Below are 23,574 nucleotides of genomic sequence, written 5' to 3'. Positions count from 1 at the left end.
ACCTTGTGGCCGTTTCCCTTGTTGTTTCTCACTCAAGTGCTTCTTCTTCTTCAATGGGCATGATCTAACATGATTCCCTTCAACTTTGCACTTGAAGCAAACCAACTTGGCCGGATCATTGACTTTATCTTGGCCCTTCTTCTTGTTGCTCTTGCTCTTGGACTTGATCTTGTTATTGGAGTTGAATCCAAGTCCACTCTTGTCATTGGGGGATTGTTGCGCACTCAACATCTTCTCAAGTGCGGATTTCCCTTCATGACGCTTTTCCAAGTCTTTCTTCAAAGAAAGGACTTGGGCCTCGAGCTCTTTTATTTCCTCTACATGGTTAGTAGAAATACAAGAACTAGAGGAAGTAGAAGCTTCATTGTTAGAGCAACAAGGCAAAGTGAGTAATCCAACACAAGGTGTATCACTAGTTTGACTAGATGGATTACAAGGACTAGCACATGGCAATATAGCGTTTGTAGTAGAGATTGTGCTAATGTCCACATGAGGCTCACAAGATGTTACCTTAGTGATACTAGCCTCATGAGCTAACTTAAGCCCACCATAGGAAATTAGAAGGTCATCATGAGAGCCCGAGAGCTTTTTATGACTTTCTTCCAACTCCCTATAATTGCTAGTTAGCAACTCAAGTTGAGCCCTCAACTCAACATTCTCCTTTAAGATAGATGCTTCACAAGAAGTAGAATTAGTAGCACAAGCATCAACAATAGTTTTCTCATTTTCATGCATATAGGATTCAATTTTTTGTGTAAGCATAAAATTAGTATGCTTCTCATCTTTTAGCTCATGCTTGAGGAGAGTGAATCTCATTTCCCCATTTTCAACATGGGACTCCAACTCCACTATGGTTTCCCTATATTTATACAAGGTATCCATAGAGTGTTCGAGATTAGCACGAGCTTCTTTATTGCCACGAAGAGAAGCATACACCATTGCCATATTATGCACCAAGGTATTATATTCTTCATCATTATCATCATCATCATTCTCATCATTAGAGGACGTGTTAGGAGTCAAAGTAGGAGATACCTTTGATCCATTTGCCATAAGGCACATGTGCATACCGGAGGATGAAGATGAAGATATTCTTGAATCCTCATTTGAAATCATGTCTTGATCCATAGAGTGTTCGGTTTCCTCTACATTGTTAGTCAACAAGCAACTAGAGGAAATAGAAGCATTTTGATTATGGGAGCAAGACAAGGCAAGCATATCATCATGAGATCTATGTAAGCAATTTACACATGATATGCAAGGACTATCAACACAAGCATGTAGATTATTTTCAATGCCCGATGTGTTTAAGTCCAAAGAGGAAACATTGCAATGAGATAGAGATGAAGAGTCATCACTATTGAGCACAATATAAATATTGCAAATTTCCTCACCACTCACCATATCATTACCTCGTGTCTTGCTACACGTTGGTGAAGTGGAAGAAGATGATAACTCATCACGACCGGAGGTGGAAGCAACTTGGAGCTCTTCATGATGTGAAGGGGAAGAGAGCTCCTCGAAGTCACCACCGACCAATTGAGAAGTGGATCCACCAAACATTTCCTTAAGCTTGATCCACATCTCATGAGATGATTTTCGCTTTATATATATCAAGAACCTACGAAAATTGGGTCTCAAGGAGAATAAAAGCTCATTAGATACTTGAGCTTCAAGATGTAAGTTTTTCTCATCCTCTAAAGATAGATTTTGAGAATCCATCGGAGGAGAAAAACCTACATCTAGAAATTGCTCTATATTTGGACACAAGGTCCGAAGTTTATAAAGCAAGCAATTTCTCCATAAAAGATAATTTGTGCCATCAAAGATAATTGTGTCATTGTGCACTAAATTACTAGCCGACATCTTTACTCTCAAGGCGGTGAAGCCTTAAACAAGGAGAGACCTTGCTCTGATACCAATTGAAAGATCGAGATGTCGCCTAGAGGGGGGGGGGTGAATAGGCAATTACAAACTCTTGCGGATTTGTCTTGTAAGAATGCGGAATTAAACTATCGTTTAGTTTACAAGCACAAACCCTAAATATGCTAAGCTCAACTAAGTGTGACAATAGCAACTAGAGCTAAGCAAGATAGGCACAAGATATATGTAGCACAAGTGATAGCAAGATATATATACTTCAAGCACGATGGCTATCACAAGGAAAGAGAGCTCGGGTATAGAAATAACCGAGGCACGCGGAGACGAGGATGTATTCCCGTGTTCCCTTGCTTTGCAACAAGGTACGTCACGTTTGGAGGAGTGGAGGTCCCACGAAGGATTCCCCGTGCCACGAAGGCTCACCCTATTCTCCGAACCACACCCACGAAGGATAATGGCCCTTTCCTTATGGTTAGCTTTTCCTCCGCTCCGGAGATGGCAAGCTCCACAACCACTTCACAAGCTCCACGAAGGAGAAGCTCGGGCCCCTTCACAATCTTCCACGAAGAGATCACCGGGACACCAACCAAGACAACTAGGAGGACACCCTCCAAGAGTAACAAGCTCACGGTCTATCACTCGAACAAATCGTGGTGGAGAGCTCAACACTATGCAATGATGCAAAGCAAGAACACCGGAGGTGTTCAAGTCCTTCACACTCAAATCTCACCAAAGCAACGAATGCTAGGATGAGATTGGAGGGGAAGAACAAGGGGGAAAGTCAACTAAAGACTCCAAGATCTAGATCCCAAGAGATTCCCTCACTTAGAGAAGAAATGGTTTGGTGGAAGTGTAGATCTAGATCTCCTCTCTCAAATCCTCAAGTATGAGCAAGAATGGTTGGAGGAATCAAGGGAGAGAGCAACTTCTTCAAATGCAACAATGGAGGTGAGAGAAAGGGGAAGAAGTTATTGTCTCAAGGTAGGAGAAAGGTATTTATAGTGGGGGAAGAAGAAATAACCGTTGGGGAGAAAACCGGGTGAAAATCGCATAAAAAACGGGTTAAAAAGTGCCTGTGCCGGCCAAAGGCCGGCCGACCGAGCTCGGGCCGGAGAGGCCGGTGGCCTGTCCGGTCGGACCGGCCCACCGACCGAGCGAGGCGGAAGAGGCCACCGAGCGGCAGAATGCCCGGGCGCGCGGGGCGCGTCGGGGGCGCAGGCCGCGTGGGCCTCCGGACGGAGAGGCGGCCCGGTCGAGATCCCGGTCGGGCCGGGAGGCTGCGGGCTAGGCCGGCGCGTGGGCCGGATGGCACCCGGTCCGGTTGGCGCCCGGTGCGGACCGGGTGGGCCGGCGTGCGGCCCGGCAGGCCGGGCGCCCAACCGGCAGCCTTCCCCTTTTTTCTTTTCTTTTTCCTTTTTATATTTTCTTCTTTTCCTTTTTCTTTAATAACTATTGCTCCCGAACTCCGATTGACATGAAACTAATTTCGTTGGAAAGATAACAAAAAATGCTATCCAATAGAAAGTGCAAACACAAGAAACTGTAGGAGGGGATTTTATCATGAATATAAAAGGGTAGAACCTTATATCATGAATAACCGGTAAAATCACCCAACCTCGAAAACGCAATAGAAGATGCATGCAACTCCGTTTTCGATGAACTTGGGCTTGTTGTAAAGCTAGCAACAAGCTCAAGAACCTCACATAGAGAAACACCAAGAAGCAATAAGGATATGCAAAGTATGCAAAGGATTGAGCTCCCTAAGACGATGTGATCAAGTTACTCAACCGAAAGCCCCTCTTAATAGTGCGGCTATCTATCCTATAATCCGGTCTCCCAACATCCACCTTGAGACCGGTAAAAGGAAAACCTAGCAAGGCCATACCTTTGCCTTGCGCATCCCGCTTGATCTTGATGATAACTCTACAAGCTTCACTCAAGCCGGAATGCCTCACTTGACCAATGTTGCTTCGTGAAGACTCACAAATGCTCCCCCATACACTATGATGGGAAAGCTCCATTGATGCACATCTTCACTAGTCCATTATCATCAAATGGACGGCAAGCTTCAAGTATGTGATTCACTTGAGATGCTCATCTTGAACTTGCCCAACTCAACCTTGTATCTTCACATACTCACTTAAGATAGAGCATGGCTAATATTGAGTTCCACATAAGAACTCCATCTTCATTTCTTCTTATTGATCATATCACATATATATATCTTCATACCGATGATCTTGATGCCAATACACAAGGAATACCTTTATCTTCATGGCATCCATACTTGAATCCAACACATGGAGTACAAGTAGTACCTATGGAATATTCCTTCATATAAACTCAATGAAAAACATTAGTCCATAGGGGTTGTCATTAATTACCAAAACCACACATAGGGGCAATGTACCCTTACAATAAGGTTTACTCTTGATAGGGTTTCTTTCTCACTGGTCTCATAGTGTAGTTGGAGACCGGTTTATAGTTTAGTTGCTGTACTATCAAGAGGGTTCTCGAGTGAGTAACTCGATCGTATCGTTCGGAGAGAGCTCAAACCTTTGCATTCTTGAATCATCTTTCTTGGTTGTTATTTGGATCTTATCCATGTGATGTTTTAGAGCTTGTACTTATTCTCATGACAAGCTCTAGTTCATCAATAATGGTTTTTGCCCGGGCAACTTGTTGCATTTTCAGGGTTGGAGGTTTTTACCGGTATGTCTTTTTAAGATAGATCAAACCTTTCATCATTTGTTTCTATCCTACATTGTTGGATTATGATGGTTCCCTGCATGATCTTGTAGAGCTTGTTCCTACCTTTAAAACAAGCCCAAGATCATCAAAATCGGAGTCCGGATGCTAAAGTTATGCCCGTTTCAGTTTGATGTTTTTGCCAGTTTTCAGGGGGCGGATATTCCGGCCCAAGTTTGGGGCGGATAATCCCCCCCCCCCCCCCCGAAAAATCCGGCCTCTGGGAAAATCCGGCCAAATATCCGGCCCCCATCCAGGGGCATGTTTTTTCTGGTCCTTAGCCGTTTTTCCGGGGCCGGATATTTTGCAAATATCCGGCCCGGAAAATCCGGCCTGAGCATACCCAAACGGTCATATTTCGATGGGAGGGGTATTTAAGCACCCCTTCTTCCTCCTTGGGCTGGTTGGTTCACTCTCTCTCTCTCCCCTCCATTGTTGTCCTTCAAAGCTTGCCCTAGTTCTTGATTCCTCCCATGATTCTTGCATATTCTTGAGGGAAAAGAGAGAGGAGATCTAGATCTACATCTTCACCAATCAAATCCATCTCTTTGTGAGGGGAACCCACTAGATCTTGATCTTGGAGGATTTTGTGTTCTCCTCTTTGTTCTTCCTCTCTTATTCCCCCAATAGCTTTTGTAACTTTGTTGGAATTTGAGAGAGAAGGACTTGAGCATCTTTGTGGTGTTCTTACCATTGCATTTGGTGCATCGGTTTGAGTTCTCCACGATGATTCGTGGTCGTGAAAGCAAGAAGGTTGTTACTCTTGGGTTCTTGGAACCCTAGACGGATTCTAGGCCTTTGTGGCGATTTGTTGGGAGCCTCCAATTAAGTTGTGGAAGTGTGCCCCAACCTTTGTGTAAGGCCCGGTTTCCGCCTCGAAGGAAATCCTTAGTGGAACCGTGACCTAAGCCTTTGTGGCGAGGGTCACCGGAGATTTAGGTGAGGCGCCTTCGTGGCGCTCGGTGTGTGGTGTGACTACCGCATCTTGGGGTGAGGCCTTTGTGGCGTTGGTGTGCATCGAGCAACCCATCTCAAGGTGAAGCCAGTTGTGGCGTTCGAGAGCACTAAGCCACCGCACCTCTCCACCGGAGATTAGCACTCGCAAGAGTGTGAACTTCGGGATAAATCATCGTCTCCCGCGTGCCTCGGTTATCTCTATACCCGAGCTCTTTACTTATGCACTTTACCTTGTGATAGCCATCGGGCTTGAAGTTATATATATCTTGCTATCACATTAGTTGCTTGTATTGCTTAGAATAAGTTGTTGGTGCACATAGGTGAACCATAGTATATAGGATTTGGGCTTGACAAAGTAAACGCTAGTTTTATTCCGCATTTGTTAAGCCCATCTCGTAAAAGTTTAAATCGCCTATTCACCACCCTAGGCGACATCCGTGTCCTTTCAGCCGACCACGAAGCGGTAAATGCAACCTTCTAATTCCCAGTGAAACAACAGATCACACAAGACTTTGAGAGTTTACACCAAATCAAGGCAATATGGTGTAGGGATTCAATAGAGTTTCAAAGCAATCAACTATGAACTAGGGTTTATCTTAAACGTGGTTTAAACCTAATTTGGGGGCGTCCTAGGCACTTATATAGGGGTTCAGGACGACCTCAGGTCGAAAAGATACATAGAAAACCGATCAGATCGGATCTGGTCGAGACAGACTCGGAGTCGGCCGCTCATACGGCCGGTCGACCGGACTTGGGACCGGGCCATCCGGTTTCAACCGGGTCTGGCGCCGGCGGGAACCAGGCTAGGCGTCCAGGCTTACTGGATAGTGCCCGGATGGCACAAGCGTGGCGTCCGGTCGGCGCCGGGCTGGGCCGGTCTGGCGCCCGGTTGGACCGGGCCTAGGACCGGGCGCGCCGGCGTGGCGGCCGGTCTGACCGGCCCTGGCGCCGGCCTGGACTTCTTCTTCCCTCACGCATGCTTCCCTCTCCCCCGTCGCGCTTCCATGGAATGTTTTCTTGTCCAGCTTCAGGGCCAGCTCCATGTCCACCTTCACGTCCAGCTTCTTGTCCAGCTGCTCCTCTCCTCCTCGTGCGATGTTTGCTCCCTCTTCATACCTGATCATACATAAGTAATAGGACTTAGGTAGTATAGAGTTCTCATCGATCAAAGTATCACTTAGGAACAAATTCACCTGTTGTTTAAGTAGCTTCGCACGAGCTCGTGTCATTGGTCCAATCCTGACTTTATTGGACTTGAGCTTCACAGCAGCATCGTCTTCATTTTGCAATGACGGAGGTAGTAGTGTAGTAGGGATGTCCTCATCACATCCTCCACGGAAATCCCTTCCTGGTGTCCTCGCTAGCCACCATCTCCTTGCAGCAGTACAGCAGCAAGCCGGGACGTAGGCAAGGGACGAGTTCGGGGAAATTTTCTGGACGCGGGGGAGACTGTTCATCGGGAAGACAACGACATAGTGATAAGGTGGGCCCTTCACCGTTTTCTCTCCACGTGGGCACGTAGGTGGACACGCGGCATGCAAAGGAGGCGGGGGATCACGAGGTCTCATCCACCGGTTGCTAGTCAGCATTTTCCCTAAAAATAGGTGTCTCACTTTTATCTAGGACTAGTAAAGATGCACGTGCCACGCACGATTATATTTTATAATAAAATATTTCATTCTAAATCTTATTTTCATTTTTGGGAGTACTATTTTTTACCGAGCCATTTAAATGTGTAATGCCAAACCAGGCCAATAGTAACTGTAACACATGATCCACACATGCCTTCACATAAAATTTGTGATCATATAAATATATGTATCATAATTTAATTGTAAAAATACTTAAAAATAACAAGTAAGCATCTTTGTACCTTCTGCTTATTTGTTGATGTTGGTTCTTTCTTAAAGATCCACCTATTTACGCCGAAAATTCAATTCGGCTCCCGGGTGCGTATGCTCCCTCTACCAAAAAAACATATTTTAAAGTGACGAAATTTTTTGACGAAAAAATCTACATGTACATCTCCATGATATATGTGAGTTCGTCAAGTTTCACGAAAAACCAATATATTTTGTGGTCTATGTAAAAAAGAGAAAAAAAAATCTTGTTAAAACCATTATTTTTAGCACTTAATTTTATCTTTTTCACACACGTCACATGATAAGTTGATTTTTTTATGAAACAACTTTGTGAGCGCGTAGCACGTGAAGATGTACGTGCGAATTTTTTGTTTCAATTGTTTGAAATTCAAAATTTGTGTAAGATGCATTTCAAAATATAGGGAGCATATGCTCCCATGTTCCAAAACATCACTCCCCTATTTACGCGATCTATAAGAAGGCTCCGTTCAATAGCTGGAATAGTGCTTAAAGGTTCAAAGATTGGGGAGATTGCACATGTTTATCAAATTGATGTCATTCTCTTTTAGTAGCATTTTCCTTAGAGAGCCACATCATTCATTTTCAAGTAGACTAAATTTTTTTTAGTGTCATACATTGTGTAGGTGTGGCATGCACTTAGCAAGTAGTAGTATATTTCTAAAGGGTTAAGTGCACTTTTAGTCCCTCTAGCCTTGTAAAAGTTTGACTTTGGTCTGTCAACTCTGTTTTAGTCTAAATATACCCTCAAACTATTAATTGAGAACCAATTTTGGTCCCTGACAATTGTTTAATACGATGGCTGACCGATTTTGACTCTTTTTTTTGCCATCGTGGACAAAATTGGCCGGTTTTAATATACGTGGGATCATTTGTCCTCCGTCAACAAATAAAAGGAATTCCCTTGCCCTAACAGACATATGTGCCACCTCCGCCTTTCTTGCTTGGTGCAGCCGTCCTCTCCACTTTAGCCGCATCCGCCTTCCTCCGGGCACAAAAGCCCTCGCATGTCCACCGTGCCTTTCTCGCCCGACTTATCCATCCTTGTAGTGTTAGGCCACCGCTAGGTGTCAGGAAAGAGTTAGGGTTATTACGTCAAATGGATAATAATCATGGTCTCGCCGACGAACGTTCGTAATGCCAATTGCATAACTGATCTCGAGGTGAGATGGTCCTACCTGGAAAAAAAGAGTCAAAAAGCGGCCAACCAACGTTAAAGCGCTACCAGGGACTAAAATTAGACTTAATTAAGAGTTTGAGGGCATATTTAAACCAAAACAGAATTGATGGATCAAAATTAGACTTTTGTAAGACACGTGGGACTAAAAATGCACTTAACCTATTTCTAAATAACATTACAACATATAACAAATATCATGATTTCAGGAGGGAGACAAAATATCCCCTTTATTACTCCACAAAGAACCCAACTCCACTCTCTAGCTAGCCCCAACTCCACACTCTTATCTCTCTCGTCATGGTCGTCGGACGCCCCCTCACTTGCATCTCCATCCCCACCGCCGGCGGGAGGACGGCTCCCCTCCTCCGCCACATCCGCGACAACAACCCCCTTCCCGCCACTTCCGCAAGGCAACCCAGTGCTAGGCGCTGACCGGCCGATGGAGACGGAGGCGCGGCCACGGCCACCACACGCGTGTTAGATGGCTCCGCACCGCCGACCTCCTCCTCTCGCGGGACACCTGCGAGGGTTGGCTGTGTCGCGAGCCTTCCTGGGCGTCGCAAGTACGGCATACTCCTGGTGGACACCCCTTCCCACGTTGCCCGTGACTGGCAATCTCCCCTCCCCCTGACGCAGTTCTGCTCGATTGGTTGTTGTCCGACCTCGCACCTGAGTTCTGAAAACGCCATAGGGTGGCTATCAAGTTTAATAAAAACGAGGAAGAGATGATATGCGCATGTACTTTGCTTATCTTTCATATTGGTATAATTATGGATTTCCCTTTCGCTGGATGGTGCTAGTGTAGCTGGGGAATTGGTAAATGCACTATCCGGACACAAGTGATAGGCTATATGTTATAGTTTGTCCGATGGACCGATAGCATTTTTTTTATTCATATACCGTAGTTGCAGATTTTCCATTGCTTCATGTAGTTTCAGAAAGAAAAAAATGATTTATATGTAAATTTTGTTGATTAAGTCACATAGATTTTCTTCACTCTTGTTTCTCCAAGTTTTCATGAGTATGTATCATGGTTTAAAAATTTTGTGTCCAAAACATTTTGGCCACCACTGAATTGTCTCAAAATTTTGGTTTTCGACCCGGCCAAATAGTTTCACTTCAGTTCTACGACATTGGAATATTCTTTGGGCTGTTCCTAGTTTGCAACTTAATTTCCAACACTCTCCTCTGTGCTATATGTTAGTTTTTTATGGCCATTTTCTATTATAGGGGCATGTCTACTCCTTTTGCAATATTCATTACAGTTATGTCAGTATACCTTGTGTTTTTCTTGGATTTTTTTCTCTAATCAGCTGGATGTACAAGTACATCTAGAAGTTCGAGCCTCTCCAGTTTTATATTAGAGGCATGTGTACACCGTTACTTCATTTTGTTGAATTGTGACAATGCACAATAAGCTTTTTGTTTTACATCTCTATCTTTGGTTCACTTGCCTATTTGTGATCTAAACATCATGTTTTTCAGGTCCGTATTGGTTATTTCGCTAGAGACGTTGCCATGATATTTGGGATTTAACCTTTCATCGGTGGAATGGAGTCATTAAGTAAACATATTTTGTCTTACCCTTCCTTCCCCTTCCACTTCTCCCATTTTCCATTCAAATTGAATATATAACCTTTACCTACTACTCTCACTCAACTTTTATAAAGTTCATTTTCTGTATCTGCTGCTTACTTTTAGGTTGTGAACCACACGTCTATCTTTTATAAATTGCGAAGATGATTCCCTCTCATCTCCACACTCAGTACTTGATAACAGCATAGTTGAGTATGTGCAGTTCATTTGCCTTCTCCAAATTGTAAATAGGTTGGTGTCCTGCAGTATAACAATTAGTGTAAGCTTGTACATGGATCCTTTGCCATCTCAATGAAATATTATTGGCCAACATGTAATTGATACTACTGATTGTGCTCGCTCTCATTCTTGAGTAGATTTTTATACTGGCAGTTTTTTTGGTCATTCCAGGCCCTTACAACAACCGCTAAACAGATCTTTTGTAATTACTATTTTTTGCATAGATCATTCTTCCATCACGATCTTTTATCAGAGCAACAAAGAGAGGTTTTTATTTCATACAAACCTGTATTTCATTGCATACTACATTCACTTGCAATATGTTTTACAGTCTTGATTCTGCTCTTACAACCAGAAGTAACTCTGTTGGAATGAATGAGAAAAGACATTCTGTTGAAGCAAAGTATTAAGCTCTTAGAAAATTTGCAAGCATGTTGTAGTGATGGAGTCCTTGCAGCTAGTATTTCAAGGTATGACTATCATAAAGGATGTTTATGTTCCTTAATTTTACAAGATTTGGCATCTCGAGGCTGACCTTTATTTTCTCCATGTCCTTTTTTAATTAGGTATACAAAATATGGCTCCCTTTTGGTCTGGATGGACCTAAAGGTTCTGGCGGGAGCTCAAGTTATCCTGTAGGTTCTGACTGAGCATTCTCTATACATGTCAAAGATTTCATATAGGTATGTTGCATTTGCAAAATTCTTTGAACCCTTACCATGTAATTTTAGTGTTCAAGACTCACACTTTTCAGTACTATGTGTTATCATCTTAGCTGTGTGCATGTGTGTTACCCTTGCCACTAATGGGATAAAGTCCTGATGTACAAGCTAATCATGGTGAATGCACTTATGTTCAAGCAATCAATGCATATGGACTTTTTGGGAATGTCTGCTGAGAATCTAGACAAAGCCTTAGTCTCGTCAAGTCTGGTGTTTCACTTTCTAGAGGTTAAAGCTCTACTCCATCTAGAGTTGTTTTTCTTTTTGGAGGATGTATCCACACAAAAAAAACATAATATAGATTGCATTGAATTAGGAGGTGTACCCATCTGTCTGCAGGTTGCTCTTAATTCACTCTTCCCTGGGCTATGTGGTGATGGTTAGGTCCTTCCACTCATCAAATTTTAGTTCCATGTGAAGCGATGAAAGTTTGAATATATTCTCTAGTCCTTCAAGCTGTTGCACGAATAAATGACAAATAATTAGCATCGCAAGCGAAGAATAATTCTCTAATTGAGATACATATAATAATCTCCATATAGATGTTTTTAGGTTCATGTTACATACCTTTGGACTCATTGTCCACACCGACCAAAGAGACCCCACCTAATAGTTGTGACGACTGGCTATAGTAGTCCCCAGAGATGCCCCGCTTTGCTGAACAATTAGATCCATACCTACAATTACATTTTATGCAAAAAATCAGCATTCCGTATATACATTTGCAATACAAAAACATGACAGCCGTATGTTGGGAGTTTAGAACACATGACCTCCTGCTGGTGCTCTGTACTGCTGTTGGGTGACTTCGAGTTTGTCCAGTAGCTGGAGTATCACAGAAGGTGTTTTCAAAATTCACCAGGTGGGTTGACTGTTTTTTAAACTCCGGTACCTGTCGCTGGCACTTGGAAATCTCATCTTTATATTTGCCTACCACTCCCTATCCCTCTGTTTTTTGACTTCTTTAGGATCTTCAGTTGCGTAATTGCCCACGGTTTTTAGATTGCCCACATTGCTGTTGCATATATGGCATATTTAGATTCTTGTTAATTACCTTGTTCTTTCCTGTTGGTTGTGTTCTGAAATGGATTATGGCTGGAAGGTGACATTATGATCTGTCCAAGAAAAGTAACTGACAATAACTCGAACAGTTATGCTTATGGTTCTGATTTAAAACCCCAGAATCACCACTAATACCAAGATACCATGATACATGGGAAAATAGATTGCATTGTTCTGCAATTCTGAAATGAAACCTTGATTTTCCAGACTACAAAAGAAACGTGCAGAGATGTAGCGTGCAAGTCTGAAATAAAACCTTGATTTTGCAGACTTCAAAAGAAGCATGCAGGGATGCAGCGATGGCAGTGGTTGGAGGCTGGTGCAGGGGACGCGACTGCGGGCAGCAGTGGCGGCAGTCGGCTCCTGGCGGTGCAGAGCAGCGGCCGTGCGCGAGGCGTGGTGTAACGGACACGGCGGCAGACAGCGCCGCAGTGGCAGCGATCACCTCCTGGCAGTGCAGAGCAGGCGGCCGTGTACGCCAGGCGGCGTGCAGAGTCAAGCTCGGCGGCGACAGGAAGGTCGCGACAGAGGTGTCGCCGGCGGGCGCACGACTGCGTCTGCGGATGCACGGCCACGGTTACGCACGATCTGAGGGGGGAAAGTCACGGGAGCGGGAGCTGCGGTTATGGACGCCTCTGATCTGAAAAAATAGTCACGGCAGCGGAACATTGTCCGTCCCTGTCCGTGAGAGTGCTAGTCGTTAGATGAAGGATGTATGGCCCTGATTTGTTGGATCACCACCCTCTCTTCCTTTTAATAGTAGTGGTGATGTATCTAGATACATTTTAATTAAAAATACATTTATATTTACATATAGTTGAGACAGCTATTTTTGGAAAAAGGATTACAAAGATTTATAAAAAAAATCGATAAAGACAAAGATTTATAAATACTTGATTATAACTCCACTTTAGGAGAAGTAATTGGATATACCCCAAGATATAGCTTATTTGGTTGAGTGTGTCCTAATCATGTCGCTAGCAATCATATAGTGGGTTTTGACTAATTGTTTGTGTTCCACATACTAACTATTTTTCATTCATCCGGATGAAGCCTCCCGGCTAGCTTGTCGTGCCCCCCTCCCCCGCCGAGCTCATGCGCCTCCGCTGCTCCGTGCCATCTATTCTTTCCATGTCCTCCATGCCCATGGGTAGAGGAACCCCACCATGAGCAACAAATGTAAGAAAATTAGGAGGAGCAAACGTTGGCGCAGCCGGGACTGCTTGAGCTGCCGCAATTTCTGTCCAGGGCATGGGGATCAACCGTATCGCCTTGGCCTCTCGACCGCCGACATGGACACCCAGGGTGCCACAACTAAAAAGATGAGCGGCGTGGATGCATGGAGGAGGAAGGTGAAATTCGCGGCGCCATGCGCACACGGCGCTGAGAACCACAACTCCATGGTGGGAGCAATATGTCCCCCTTCCAGGTCACTTTGCAGCTCTCTAGTACACGTAGCGATGGCGCTGCCCAGCTAGCTAGCTCACAGATGTTTTTCTTTCAATGATTGCATATAAACTGGGGAAAGGGTAATTTGGTAAAAAAAAAATAGAACTCACGGTAGAGACTAATGGAAAGAAATTTGCATTTATTGTCTACAATAGGGAAGAAAATGTTTTTCAGTATCGAATGGGGAACCCAAATTTACAGTAGTGTCAAATAAGGAATTCTCTATAAGTAATATTTTCAAATAATTCATTATAACTCCACTTGAGGATAAGTTTGGTAAATGGGTCTCCACCAGAATATAGCCTACTAGGTTGAGGGTGCCCTAAGCATCTCACCAGTCAGTCATCCATATAGTGGGTTTAGGCTAAAAAATCACCTTATCCTCAAGTTAAGGTTGGGGGCTATTTTGGAACTACCAAAAAAATCACCTTCAAGTTATATACCAGAGAATAAAAACTATTAAGACAGAATATTGATATCATGTTCTATTCTGCTATTCCAGATTAATTTCAAAACAGATCTCTCACAATATTTCTAGAAATCTAAAATAAGTTCACATCTCACAGTTAATTATCCATCTCCAAATCTCGAGCACTACCGTACAGAGCAATTGATCCATTATTAATTCCTTGGGCTCTAGGGTTTAGGAGCATGAAGAGGTAGCAGTAACACAAATGGTCTGGAAACACCGTTAAAAACAGAACTATCCAATGGTTTGCAAAATTGGTTAGAAATAAAAATAAAATATGTCTACTTAAAAGCAGGCATAAGAAAAGAAGTGGAACTGCCGTAACTTAAAAACTGGAGTTTCTTTAAGAAAAGCAACTAAAAATAATAATATTCGCTGAAACCATGACTAATTTGTAACAGTTAAATCTAAGAAATAAGTAGGTCCAGGACAAAAATCGCTTCGAAGGTGCAAAGGCTAAGGAACAGCTGAGACTAATGCTCTGTATCTTCTAGTACAATGATGTACAGCCAATTTTCAAATCAATGGAGCACAATGTTGCGTAAAGCATTTTTGGTCTATTGTGGTTCAGTTTTAAATGCTCCACAACTATTTTTAACTTATTTCACTTCGCAGATATTAAGATACTATCCAAGTGCACAAATGATTCATCTGATCACACCTCAAGATCTCACCTTGAGCCGACCTAAGGCGGCCATCAAGCAAGGGACTGAATAAACTCAGCGAGATCAATTCAATGTCGAAGTATTTTTTCAATGGATCTACAAATGAACAAAGACAATACAATCTAAGACTGAAAATGGAAAAAATCTAGCATGTAAAAGCAGCAACGTCAAGCGCGAAAATGTATGTATGTACCACCAAAGCAATATACTTTTGTGCAAACTTGCTCATCAGTAACTTGTTAAGAGCTCTTGGGTCTTCAGTTCTACACCTTTGAATTTTTTAAGGTTCTTAATGCCTTACAAAACTATGAAAGTTCTAGAAACTTCTTTTGCCTGCACCAAATAATATTTCTAATATTGCCATGATGATCAAAGATTAGTTTACACTTTTGTCGACAACTCGAAAGCAATATATCCACAACCCTGATTGATGAACATTAAATGTTACACTTGTATTTGGAGTCTAATTGTCTAGTACATGGTAAGTAAATTTTGGTTATACACAAATAGAAGACAAACCAAAAAGCACATAAATTTCCGATTCCTGGCATGAGTCACGGTAGATGTACATGGACATAACTGCTGCGAAGCACAAACATCAAAGAATCATGTGAATACAATAGTTGAGCAAGATATTACCTCGTCTGCACGCAGGAGCTTGAACAGCTACTGCCTTCGGGTGGGATGACCTGCCCGGCTGTTATTCCTGCGGAGTGTTGTGCGGATATGTTCGTCGCCGTGATTCCTTCTCCGCAGATCGTCGGCTGTCTTGCCTCCACCTGCACCGAAAACTGCCCACGCCTATTCCATAGTTGTTGCCAGTTTAAGTGGAGCGGAGGACAGCTAGCCGGCTTGGCTCCACCTCCATCCTAGTGAGTTTTGTCATTCTCGGATGTTGTACACCGCCGCCTGAATTCCTCGTCCCCTTGCGCCGATTTATAACGGCGGTGGCTGCTTGCAACCCCGGGTCGTGTGGCCTTGTCGTCGCATCCTCCATCGACCTCTCCTCCGACGCAGACCTCCCTCCTGTCGGGGAGCGCCAGCCACCGGGTGTGCGACACGATCAATGCAGGGAGGTTGAGGAATTGGGGATTTTCCCTGCTATTTTTAAACCTCACTTTGTTCATTAATTTGCACTGCACAATGCTGTATTAGGGTTTTGAAACCCCTTTAGACACAGAGTTAGCATACAGTTTCCCTGCTAGATGCCCAACAGAGAAATCCCAAATCTCACAAGAAGTCCTACTGTTGACCATTATACACTTCATATCTTCAGTACCACCTCAACGCCAATTTTAGAACGGACTCGATTTTAATATCGTGGCGCTTTGTGGAGTCTTATAAGTTCAAGTTTGAATGATTTCCAATTTTCAAACCCGGTTGTTTCTACCATTTTTTCTGGTTTTTGGTAGTTATTCCTGCCTTCACTTGTCCACACTAAGGGGCTATTTGGATTGGTTCCAATATATCTATGTCCACCTGTATTTAGCTCATAACCAATCCAAGCAGGCCCTAAGGGAGGCCCCAGATTTCTGTTGTACTGCAGTCCGTATGTTCTGTAGAATTAATTTAGGAGGAGGCTCCATGACAATTTGCATTGAACAGTAAGCGGAGAGTGAAAACATTAAATAATAGCGTATTGGAGAAAACTGGGGGAAATTTATCAGTAAATATCATAGTGTTTATCACCAGTTCACAACAACAGCTTCTGCATCCTTGAGAAGCATTTGAGGGAAAACTTATTATAATTTATTTACATGGCTTAGAGACTTATCTATCTTACATGGGTTTGGACTTTGGAGGTTAGAACAAGCTAGTTAGAAAATAGTATGAAGTCAAGTCAGCCAGTAAATTAAATGGTCCATAAAGTAAAACAGCTATACCTAGAAACAAAATAAGAGAAGACAAGTGCACTAGCTTCCCTAACCTCATAGTGTACTTATCATGATCACATATCACCTACACTTGTTCATCTCTGGTGGTTTTTAGCTTGCTACAGCTTCCAAAAGGATTTGGATTGTCATCTCACAGAAATATGCCTGATCAAATTACGCCAGGAATAGCATGATAGGTTGCAATGTTATGAATTAAGACCAGCCCAGTTCTTGAATGCGATTAGAGCTTCCATTTTCCTGAAGTTGCGCTTTCTAAGCTTCGCCACTTTAAGTTTCTTGTGGGTTTCCATGAACGCCTGTTTGTGCCTCCACTTATCCACAAATATTTTCAACTCTTGTGCCTTCTCAATCACCTGCATTGCCATATCAAAAAATCCACCCTTGACCAAAGCATATAGAAAGGAATCAATCAACTCATGGTTAAAATCAGCCCCCTTCCTCTTCACTTCTGTCCATAATATGAGCACATAAAAGTACTTCTCAGCTGAGAGATACCCATTGATAAGTGAGAGGTATGTCTGATTGTTCGGTACAAATAACAGGAATACCATCCTTCGATATGTCCTTCGAGCATCCTCTAACCTCCCTACCTTGCAAAATGCATGTATTATGGAGTTCCAATCGTGTGTGGCGATCTCTATTCTCGGGTCATCAACCACTGCATCCAAGAACGATGCCATGAGCTCAGGCCGGTTGTTCTCTGTCAAGCCAGTCATAATAGTAAGATAACTTGTCCTAAGATCTGGTAGCCTCGCCTCCCTCATATCCTTGAAAAGAGCAAATGCAGACTGGAAATCATGGGCTGTCATGGAAGCATCGATAAGAGCATCATAACTGGCAGCATCTAGTTGTAGCCCTGCTGCACTAATCTCCGCCACAAGCTGTGCAGCCTCTGCAGTCTTTTGCTCCTTGCAATATGCTTTCAGGATTGGGGAGTATATACCGAGCCCCACAGAGGCTCCTTGAGCAGTCATTTCATCGAGTATGTTGTGAGCCTTGTTCAACAGACCAAGCCCAACACAAGCATTGACAATTCCAAACCCAACAGACTCATCCACTACCAGCAATTGATTGGTTAACTCAATCTCCTGTGCTTGGATGATCAGCTGAGCCAACTCCCTGATCCTTCCATTGTCAACAAAGCATTGCGCAACCTCTGTATAGCACTCATCATCAAATGCACTGGCATCCCCAGCTCTTCTCTCTTCCACCGCACGAAGCATGACAGATGAAACTGACTCGAAGCTGCAACATTTCAGATACCCACTCACTAATTTCTTGAAAAATCCCTTCTTGCTGAAGCCCAGAGCCTCCAGCAGCTTATCGAGCTCATCAACCCGGCTAGGAACAGCCCTCCATGCATACAAGAATGCGAGATACCCAAAGCTCTCGGCGTCCGGCGACACCCCAACAGCTGACATAATCTCCAAGACCCTCTCGGCGTCTTTAACTGAGCCGAGCAGGCAGCAGCATCCCTGGAGAACAGCGTTGCAGGCAGCAAGGTCGGGCCGCATCAGCGCTACCACAGACTGGGACTTCTCCTCCGCCATGAGCCTGCAGGCTTCGTCGAACACCTTCAGGAAGGCAGCGAAGGAGGGCGCGTCGGCGCGGGTGAGCTCTACCAGCGGACGGCCCCAGGCGGAGAAAGCCGGGAGGCGGCGACCGCAGCCGAGAAGAGCGCGCGCGAGCGCCAGCGCCGGGCCGGCGGAGCCCGACGAGGCGAGGGAGGAGAAGAGGGCCTCGAGCGCGGGCTCCGGGAGGGGGGAAGCGTGGGGGCTCCTCTCCAGCAGGAAGACGGCGGCGGCGAAGGCGCGCTTGAGGCCGAGGCGGTGGCTCCCCGCGACGAGGTGGGCGACGAGGGCCGCCGCGGCGGGCGGCGACGGCGGGAGCGAGGCGGCGGCCAGGGACTTGAACGCGAGCCACGCGTCGTCCGAGCGGTCCTCGGCGACGGCCGCGAACAGGCCTGACTCGAGCGCGGCGGCGTCGGTGACGGGCAGGGGTCTGGGGGCGGGGTCCGGCGCGGGAGGTGGCGGCGGCGGTTGGGGCCTGGGGCGCGGCGCGAAGATGGATGGCTGGAGGAAGGAGTAGACGGTTGGGATCTCGTGGGTTGCGGCGGGGGAGGAAGACGACGACGACGACGAGGAGGAGGAGGAGGAGGGCCTCGCGTTTAGGGGCAGATACAGCCGGCGCCGGAGGCGAAGGCGGAGGCAGTGGAGAGCGCGCATCGGTGGAGAGGTTCTGTCGTTAAGGTGCTCGAGCGTTGGCGAAGGAAGAGATTTGCAGCTAGTTTGAGATTTTACTTGAAAAGCCATCTCGAGTCAGCTTTGCAAAATGAGCGTGAAAAAATTGTACTAGTTGGTCAGCATTTTGATAACTTTCAGCATCTACAAAGGTATAAACTTAGTGACTGTTCTTATCAGCTAACCACCTCCATTCAATTGCGGAGATGTACATGTTAAATTTTTTTGACTATTAGAAATATGTTTCTTGGGTGAGGGAGCATATGCACACGGGTACCGAATTGAATTGAATTTCCGTTACAAAGCATCTTATGCTAGAGAACAGATGAAGTAAAAAACAGCATCTAAGTTCACTCCTACAATGAAGTGTCAAGGCTCCAAGCCTTCCATTATTTTGCCTCTCTGATGTAACTCTTGCTCCTAAATTCTAGTGTGTATTACATTTCAGTGCTTCTTATATGTTTTTATATTTGGATCATGTACAACAACATATCGTGAGTCTCGCCTTTGTGTATGCCCTAAAACTTGTACACATATTTGTGCCATAGGGAGTGAGCTCATAGGAATAACATTTCGCTCTACCATGGGATGCAATGGTGGGGGAGAAATTTCCGCTACGAAGGAAGCGGGTTGGAGGGGAAGAGCTCATTGGGGAGTGGGGATTGGGTCCTCCCTAATTGAGGGGAGGGGGGTAGTGTTGTCGATTGACCTTTTTTTTGTTATTGGGCCCAAAATAAATTTTTTTTAGGGGCGTTTGGACACATGTCCGGACCAACAGGAGCTGGTGCCCCTAGCGGCACCCACAATCAAATGGTTCTTCTCATTTTATGGATATTTTCATTTAATTTTAATGTTATATCCAAATGAGACAACTCTATTGCATGGTAATTTTTAAAACACTAATTAATTTAACAACAGTTCAAACATAAAAATAATAGTTCATATGGTAATTTAAATTCAGATTAAAATTTGGGAAGTTCTAGAAAAATAGATAGCACAATCCACTACAACACATGACAAATCAAACTATTTGCTTCCTTACATTGTCCACATGTGCTTAACTAGATCATCTTGTAAATTTGCTCGTTGATGAAATGCTCATCACGAATCCGCTGATGCATCGCGAGGAGGCCAACGAACTTGGCTAGGACTCCCATATTGGGCTCTCCAAGAGGGCTTTGGTAGTCCCATTGTTGATCAAACACTTGATGATTATCATGCTCGCTCTCCACGATCATGTTGTGCATGATGACACAAGCATTAATGACTTCCCACATCAAATAGGGACAGATGGTGACAAAGGCGGCGATTCGACGGGAGAAAGGGGAGATGGGGCACATGAGAGGGGATGAGTGGGGCCAAATGGCTGGGCCGCTTGCAAGTGGTGGCCATATGTCGGCGTCTAGCTTGCGGAGCATTTTCGGACACCCCTTGACCTCCACAAATGTTGGGGGACAAAACAAGGCAACTTCGAAGGCGGCGGCGATTCGTCAGGAGAAAGGAGAGATGGGGCACGGGAGAGGGAATGAGTGGGGCCAAATGGCTAGGCCGCTTGCAAGTGGTGCCCACATGTCGGCGTCTAGCTGGCAGGGCATTTTGGACACCCCTTGACCTCCACAAATGTTGGGGGACAAAACAAGGCAACTTCAAAGATGACGGCGATTCGGCAAGAGAAAGGAGAGATGGGACACAGGAGAGGGAATGAGTGGGGCTAAATGGCTAGACCGAGTGGGGCTAAATGGCTAGACCGCTTGCAAGTGGTGCCCACATGTCGGCATCTAGCTAGCGGGGCATGTTCGGACACCCCTTGACCTCCACAAATGTTTGGGGACAAAACAAGGCAACATCTTGGAGAGTGAGAAATGTTAGGGGACAAACAATGCAACTCCTTGGAGTGAGGAGGCCTGCTAGAGCATGTTTTTTGTGTCCGGATTTTGAAGATGCTCTTAGTAAGAGTATGCATCCGTTCTTCTAATTGAATTTTCTCGAATTTAGTGGTTCCTTTTTTTATATAGCGAAATGGAGTGATAGTTATTTTCTTCAAACTAATTTGCTGGAACAGCTTAGCGCGCAACCCACATTTAGATGCACTTGGTTCATTGGCTGGTTCAAGGTAGGTTGTGAAGGGTTCCCTATGTTAGTGAAAGCTGTATCCACAGCACAACGCAAAACACCATCCATCCAGCGGTAAGCATTTTGCCCACCTAATTCATGCAAAAAGGTCAAATTAAGTTGATTTTTTTTTAAACCAAACGACATCCAGATCAACGGCATGAACACAGTTGAGTGTAGAGTATTCTCTGCTCAACAATAATGCAGAACTGTGGAAATACAGGACAGCTATGGTAACTATTCAGCAATTCCCGCATCCATAAGCATGTTTAAATGAATCAACAAAATAGACAGCAATATTTCACATATAGAGAAGTAAAATATAACATGCAGTAAGACAGCTGTTTCTCAGAAAAGCTCCCAAGAACATATCACGGCAAATATCACTACAAATCTCTACCATATCGAAGTTGTTCTTCATAACAAGATTCATGGCATAGGGACACAGATTAGCTGATACAAAACATTATGAGGCCAAAACTGCAACTATATGATTCGACCAAACTCATTCAATACCTTTCTGCCAACCTAGCAGATACAGCCCTTAGCTTCGAGTAGACCTTGCCAGCAGGAGAACCTAAGATAAGACTACAAAGAGAATCCCTGGCAACCTTGATGTTGACGAAGGACCCAAGTATGTGGATCTTGGTGTCAGCAATGACTATGCGAGTCCTGGTAGAGTTCTCGATGGCGTACTTGGTCTTGCCTCCTTTCCCTGATAGACGGCCAATAGCACGCGACTTGTGCTCCCCTCGAAGAGTCTTCACATCCTTGATCTCAAAGGAATCCACGTAGAGGTCATCGAGACGAAGCAAGGCAACGGCGTCCGCAATGTCGAATCCGAGCATGAAAGCATGCACAAAGTCTGCGCATTTTTGGAGGTTGCTCACATCTGGTGTGTCTTTCCTTGTTTTCAGCTCAACCCTTTTTGCCTGGGGAAGAGGAAACAGATTAATGAAATTGCTTCAGAGGAGAGAGCTTAAGAGTTCAGCATTAAGGAGATATTAAAACTCGTTTTTTTTCTTCAGGGAAACTCGTTATACTCCATGGGAGGAATTAAAGGTGCATGTTTGAGCTGAGCAGGTAACAACCACCAGTCACAAGGCAAACCAACTAAGGCCGATGTATCTATCTAAACACCAAATGATATGTCTATGTTTTTGTAGACAGAAGTAAGCTAATTGTTCCTCATCTGCTTTATTGATGAATTTGATATAATATATGCAAATAATTATGTATCCAGCAAACATGTTCATCAATTAGTAGTATACTGGCTTCAATACATATTGCTAACAGTTTATCCAAAGATCACTGGGAAGGTTGCCACGGGCATGGAATAGACACTAATCGAACCGAACCCTGTCCTAATTGCAGAACCGGTAGCAAATCGATCCGAATTACCCACCTTGAGGTTCATGCGGATGTCGACCTTCATGTGCTCGTAGACGGGCGTGTAGATCTCCAGCCACGCCTTCTTGAGCGGCGCGAAGCGGTGCGGCGGCACCTGGACCTTCCGGTACTGAGGCCTCCCGCCGCCCATCTCGCTGGGCATCAGAGCGCCGAACAGAGGCTTCTGCACGCCGCCGGCCGCGTCCACCGCCATCGCGCCGGATGAGGACGCACTCGGCGTAGCGGCCGTCGGGGCTTTGTCGACTTCCATCCTGAACTGCGGCGGAGGTGGGAACTGGGAAGGCGCGGCCGCTGAGGGTCTCGAGGGGGCTAGGGTTTGGCGACCGAGAGGAGAGAAAACTTTGGAGGCGGAGAGGGTTATAAACCACGAGATACTGGGCCGAACAAAAGCAGTATGGGCCAGCCCAATATGGCAGGCTGCTTCCAGAGAAGAATTGGCGTAACACGGTGGGCTGCTTTAGGAGAAGAATTCCATTACCCAAATCAAAAACACCAAAAAAAGTGCCGTTCTACTTCTACAGCCTTGTTTACTTCTAGAGTATTTATGGGGAGGGGATTATTTCGTATCCCGAAAAATCCCTACTAATCCGTTTACTTCTCCGATTTTGAACGACATAATCCCGAGATATCCCCTTCCATTCCCTCCCATCCCCACATTTTTTTGGCTAAATCAAAAACTCTCCATCATACTAGTGTATTTTTTGGGGGGGTATTTGAGGGGATTGGGTAAACACCAAATCCCCTCCCATCCCCATACCCATTGGGAAGGAAAATACGGGAGAAGTAAACAAGGCCTACATGTGTTCTGACTCCTGACAACGATATACATCCTCGCAAAGATACTATTTTTTAATTCAAGAAGATCAATGGTGATGTTTCCAGTTAATCATAAGGAAAGACATGGTTTAAGTTACCAATTTCTCCATGGAGAAACGACAACTCATGTCTTGCCATGATCTTGGCCATATTTCCCGCTCAGGCCTTGTTTACTTCTCTCGTATTTTTCTTCCCAATGGGTATGGGGATGGAAGGGGATTTGGTGTTCACCCAATCCCCTCAAATACCCTTCCCCAAAAATATACTAGTATG

At 44.7% G+C, this 23,574-nt stretch overlaps 2 protein-coding genes and 2 long non-coding RNA genes across 6 annotated transcripts; 1 reads left to right on the top strand and 3 right to left on the bottom strand.

The window, feature by feature from the left end:
* Window positions 1-8,795: 8,795 nt before the first annotated feature.
* Window positions 8,796-12,634, bottom strand: LOC127344077 (uncharacterized). 3 transcript variants are annotated; one of them, XR_007877736.2, is made up of 4 exons: window positions 12,502-12,634; window positions 11,751-12,298; window positions 11,509-11,639; window positions 8,796-9,322 (listed from the first exon to the last, which is right to left on the bottom strand). It is a non-coding gene; the product is annotated as an uncharacterized lncRNA (long non-coding RNA). The 3 variants fall into 3 exon arrangements; XR_007877735.2 differs by lacking the exon at window positions 12,502-12,634 and having other exon boundaries at window positions 11,751-11,860; window positions 11,957-12,495; XR_007877733.2 differs by lacking the exon at window positions 12,502-12,634 and having other exon boundaries at window positions 11,751-12,495.
* On the top strand, window positions 9,321-13,061 carry LOC127344076 (uncharacterized). Its single transcript, XR_007877731.2, has 3 exons — window positions 9,321-10,931; window positions 11,028-11,144; window positions 12,515-13,061. It is a non-coding gene; the product is annotated as an uncharacterized lncRNA (long non-coding RNA).
* A 3,426-nt stretch (window positions 13,062-16,487) lies between these two features.
* On the bottom strand, window positions 16,488-18,999 carry LOC127344078 (pentatricopeptide repeat-containing protein At1g69290). Its single transcript, XM_051370295.2, has one exon. It carries the CDS (start codon window positions 18,946-18,948, stop codon window positions 16,909-16,911), a length of 2,040 nt encoding a protein of 679 aa, XP_051226255.2. The 5' UTR covers window positions 18,949-18,999; the 3' UTR covers window positions 16,488-16,908.
* A 2,375-nt stretch (window positions 19,000-21,374) lies between these two features.
* On the bottom strand, window positions 21,375-22,819 carry LOC127344079 (uncharacterized). The gene is made up of 2 exons (XM_051370296.1): window positions 22,481-22,819; window positions 21,375-22,007 (listed from the first exon to the last, which is right to left on the bottom strand). Exons 1-2 carry the CDS (start codon window positions 22,733-22,735, stop codon window positions 21,585-21,587), a joined length of 678 nt encoding a protein of 225 aa, XP_051226256.1. The 5' UTR covers window positions 22,736-22,819; the 3' UTR covers window positions 21,375-21,584.
* Window positions 22,820-23,574: the final 755 nt, after the last annotated feature.

This window comes from Lolium perenne, chromosome 3, assembly GCF_019359855.2.
Source record: "Lolium perenne isolate Kyuss_39 chromosome 3, Kyuss_2.0, whole genome shotgun sequence".
Classification (NCBI taxonomy): domain Eukaryota; kingdom Viridiplantae; phylum Streptophyta; class Magnoliopsida; order Poales; family Poaceae; genus Lolium; species Lolium perenne.
This window is presented reverse-complemented; position numbering and strand designations above follow the sequence as displayed.

Coding starts and splice junctions, on each gene's coding strand:
- LOC127344078 (XM_051370295.2), bottom strand. CDS start 18,948: ATGCGCGCTCTCCACTGCCTCCGCCTTCGCCTCCGGCGCCGGCTGTAT.
- LOC127344079 (XM_051370296.1), bottom strand. CDS start 22,735: ATGGAAGTCGACAAAGCCCCGACGGCCGCTACGCCGAGTGCGTCCTCA. Junction 22,008..22,480: donor ACATCCGCATGAACCTCAAG/GTGGGTAATTCG, acceptor CCTCTTCCCCAG/GCAAAAAGGGTTGAGCTGAA.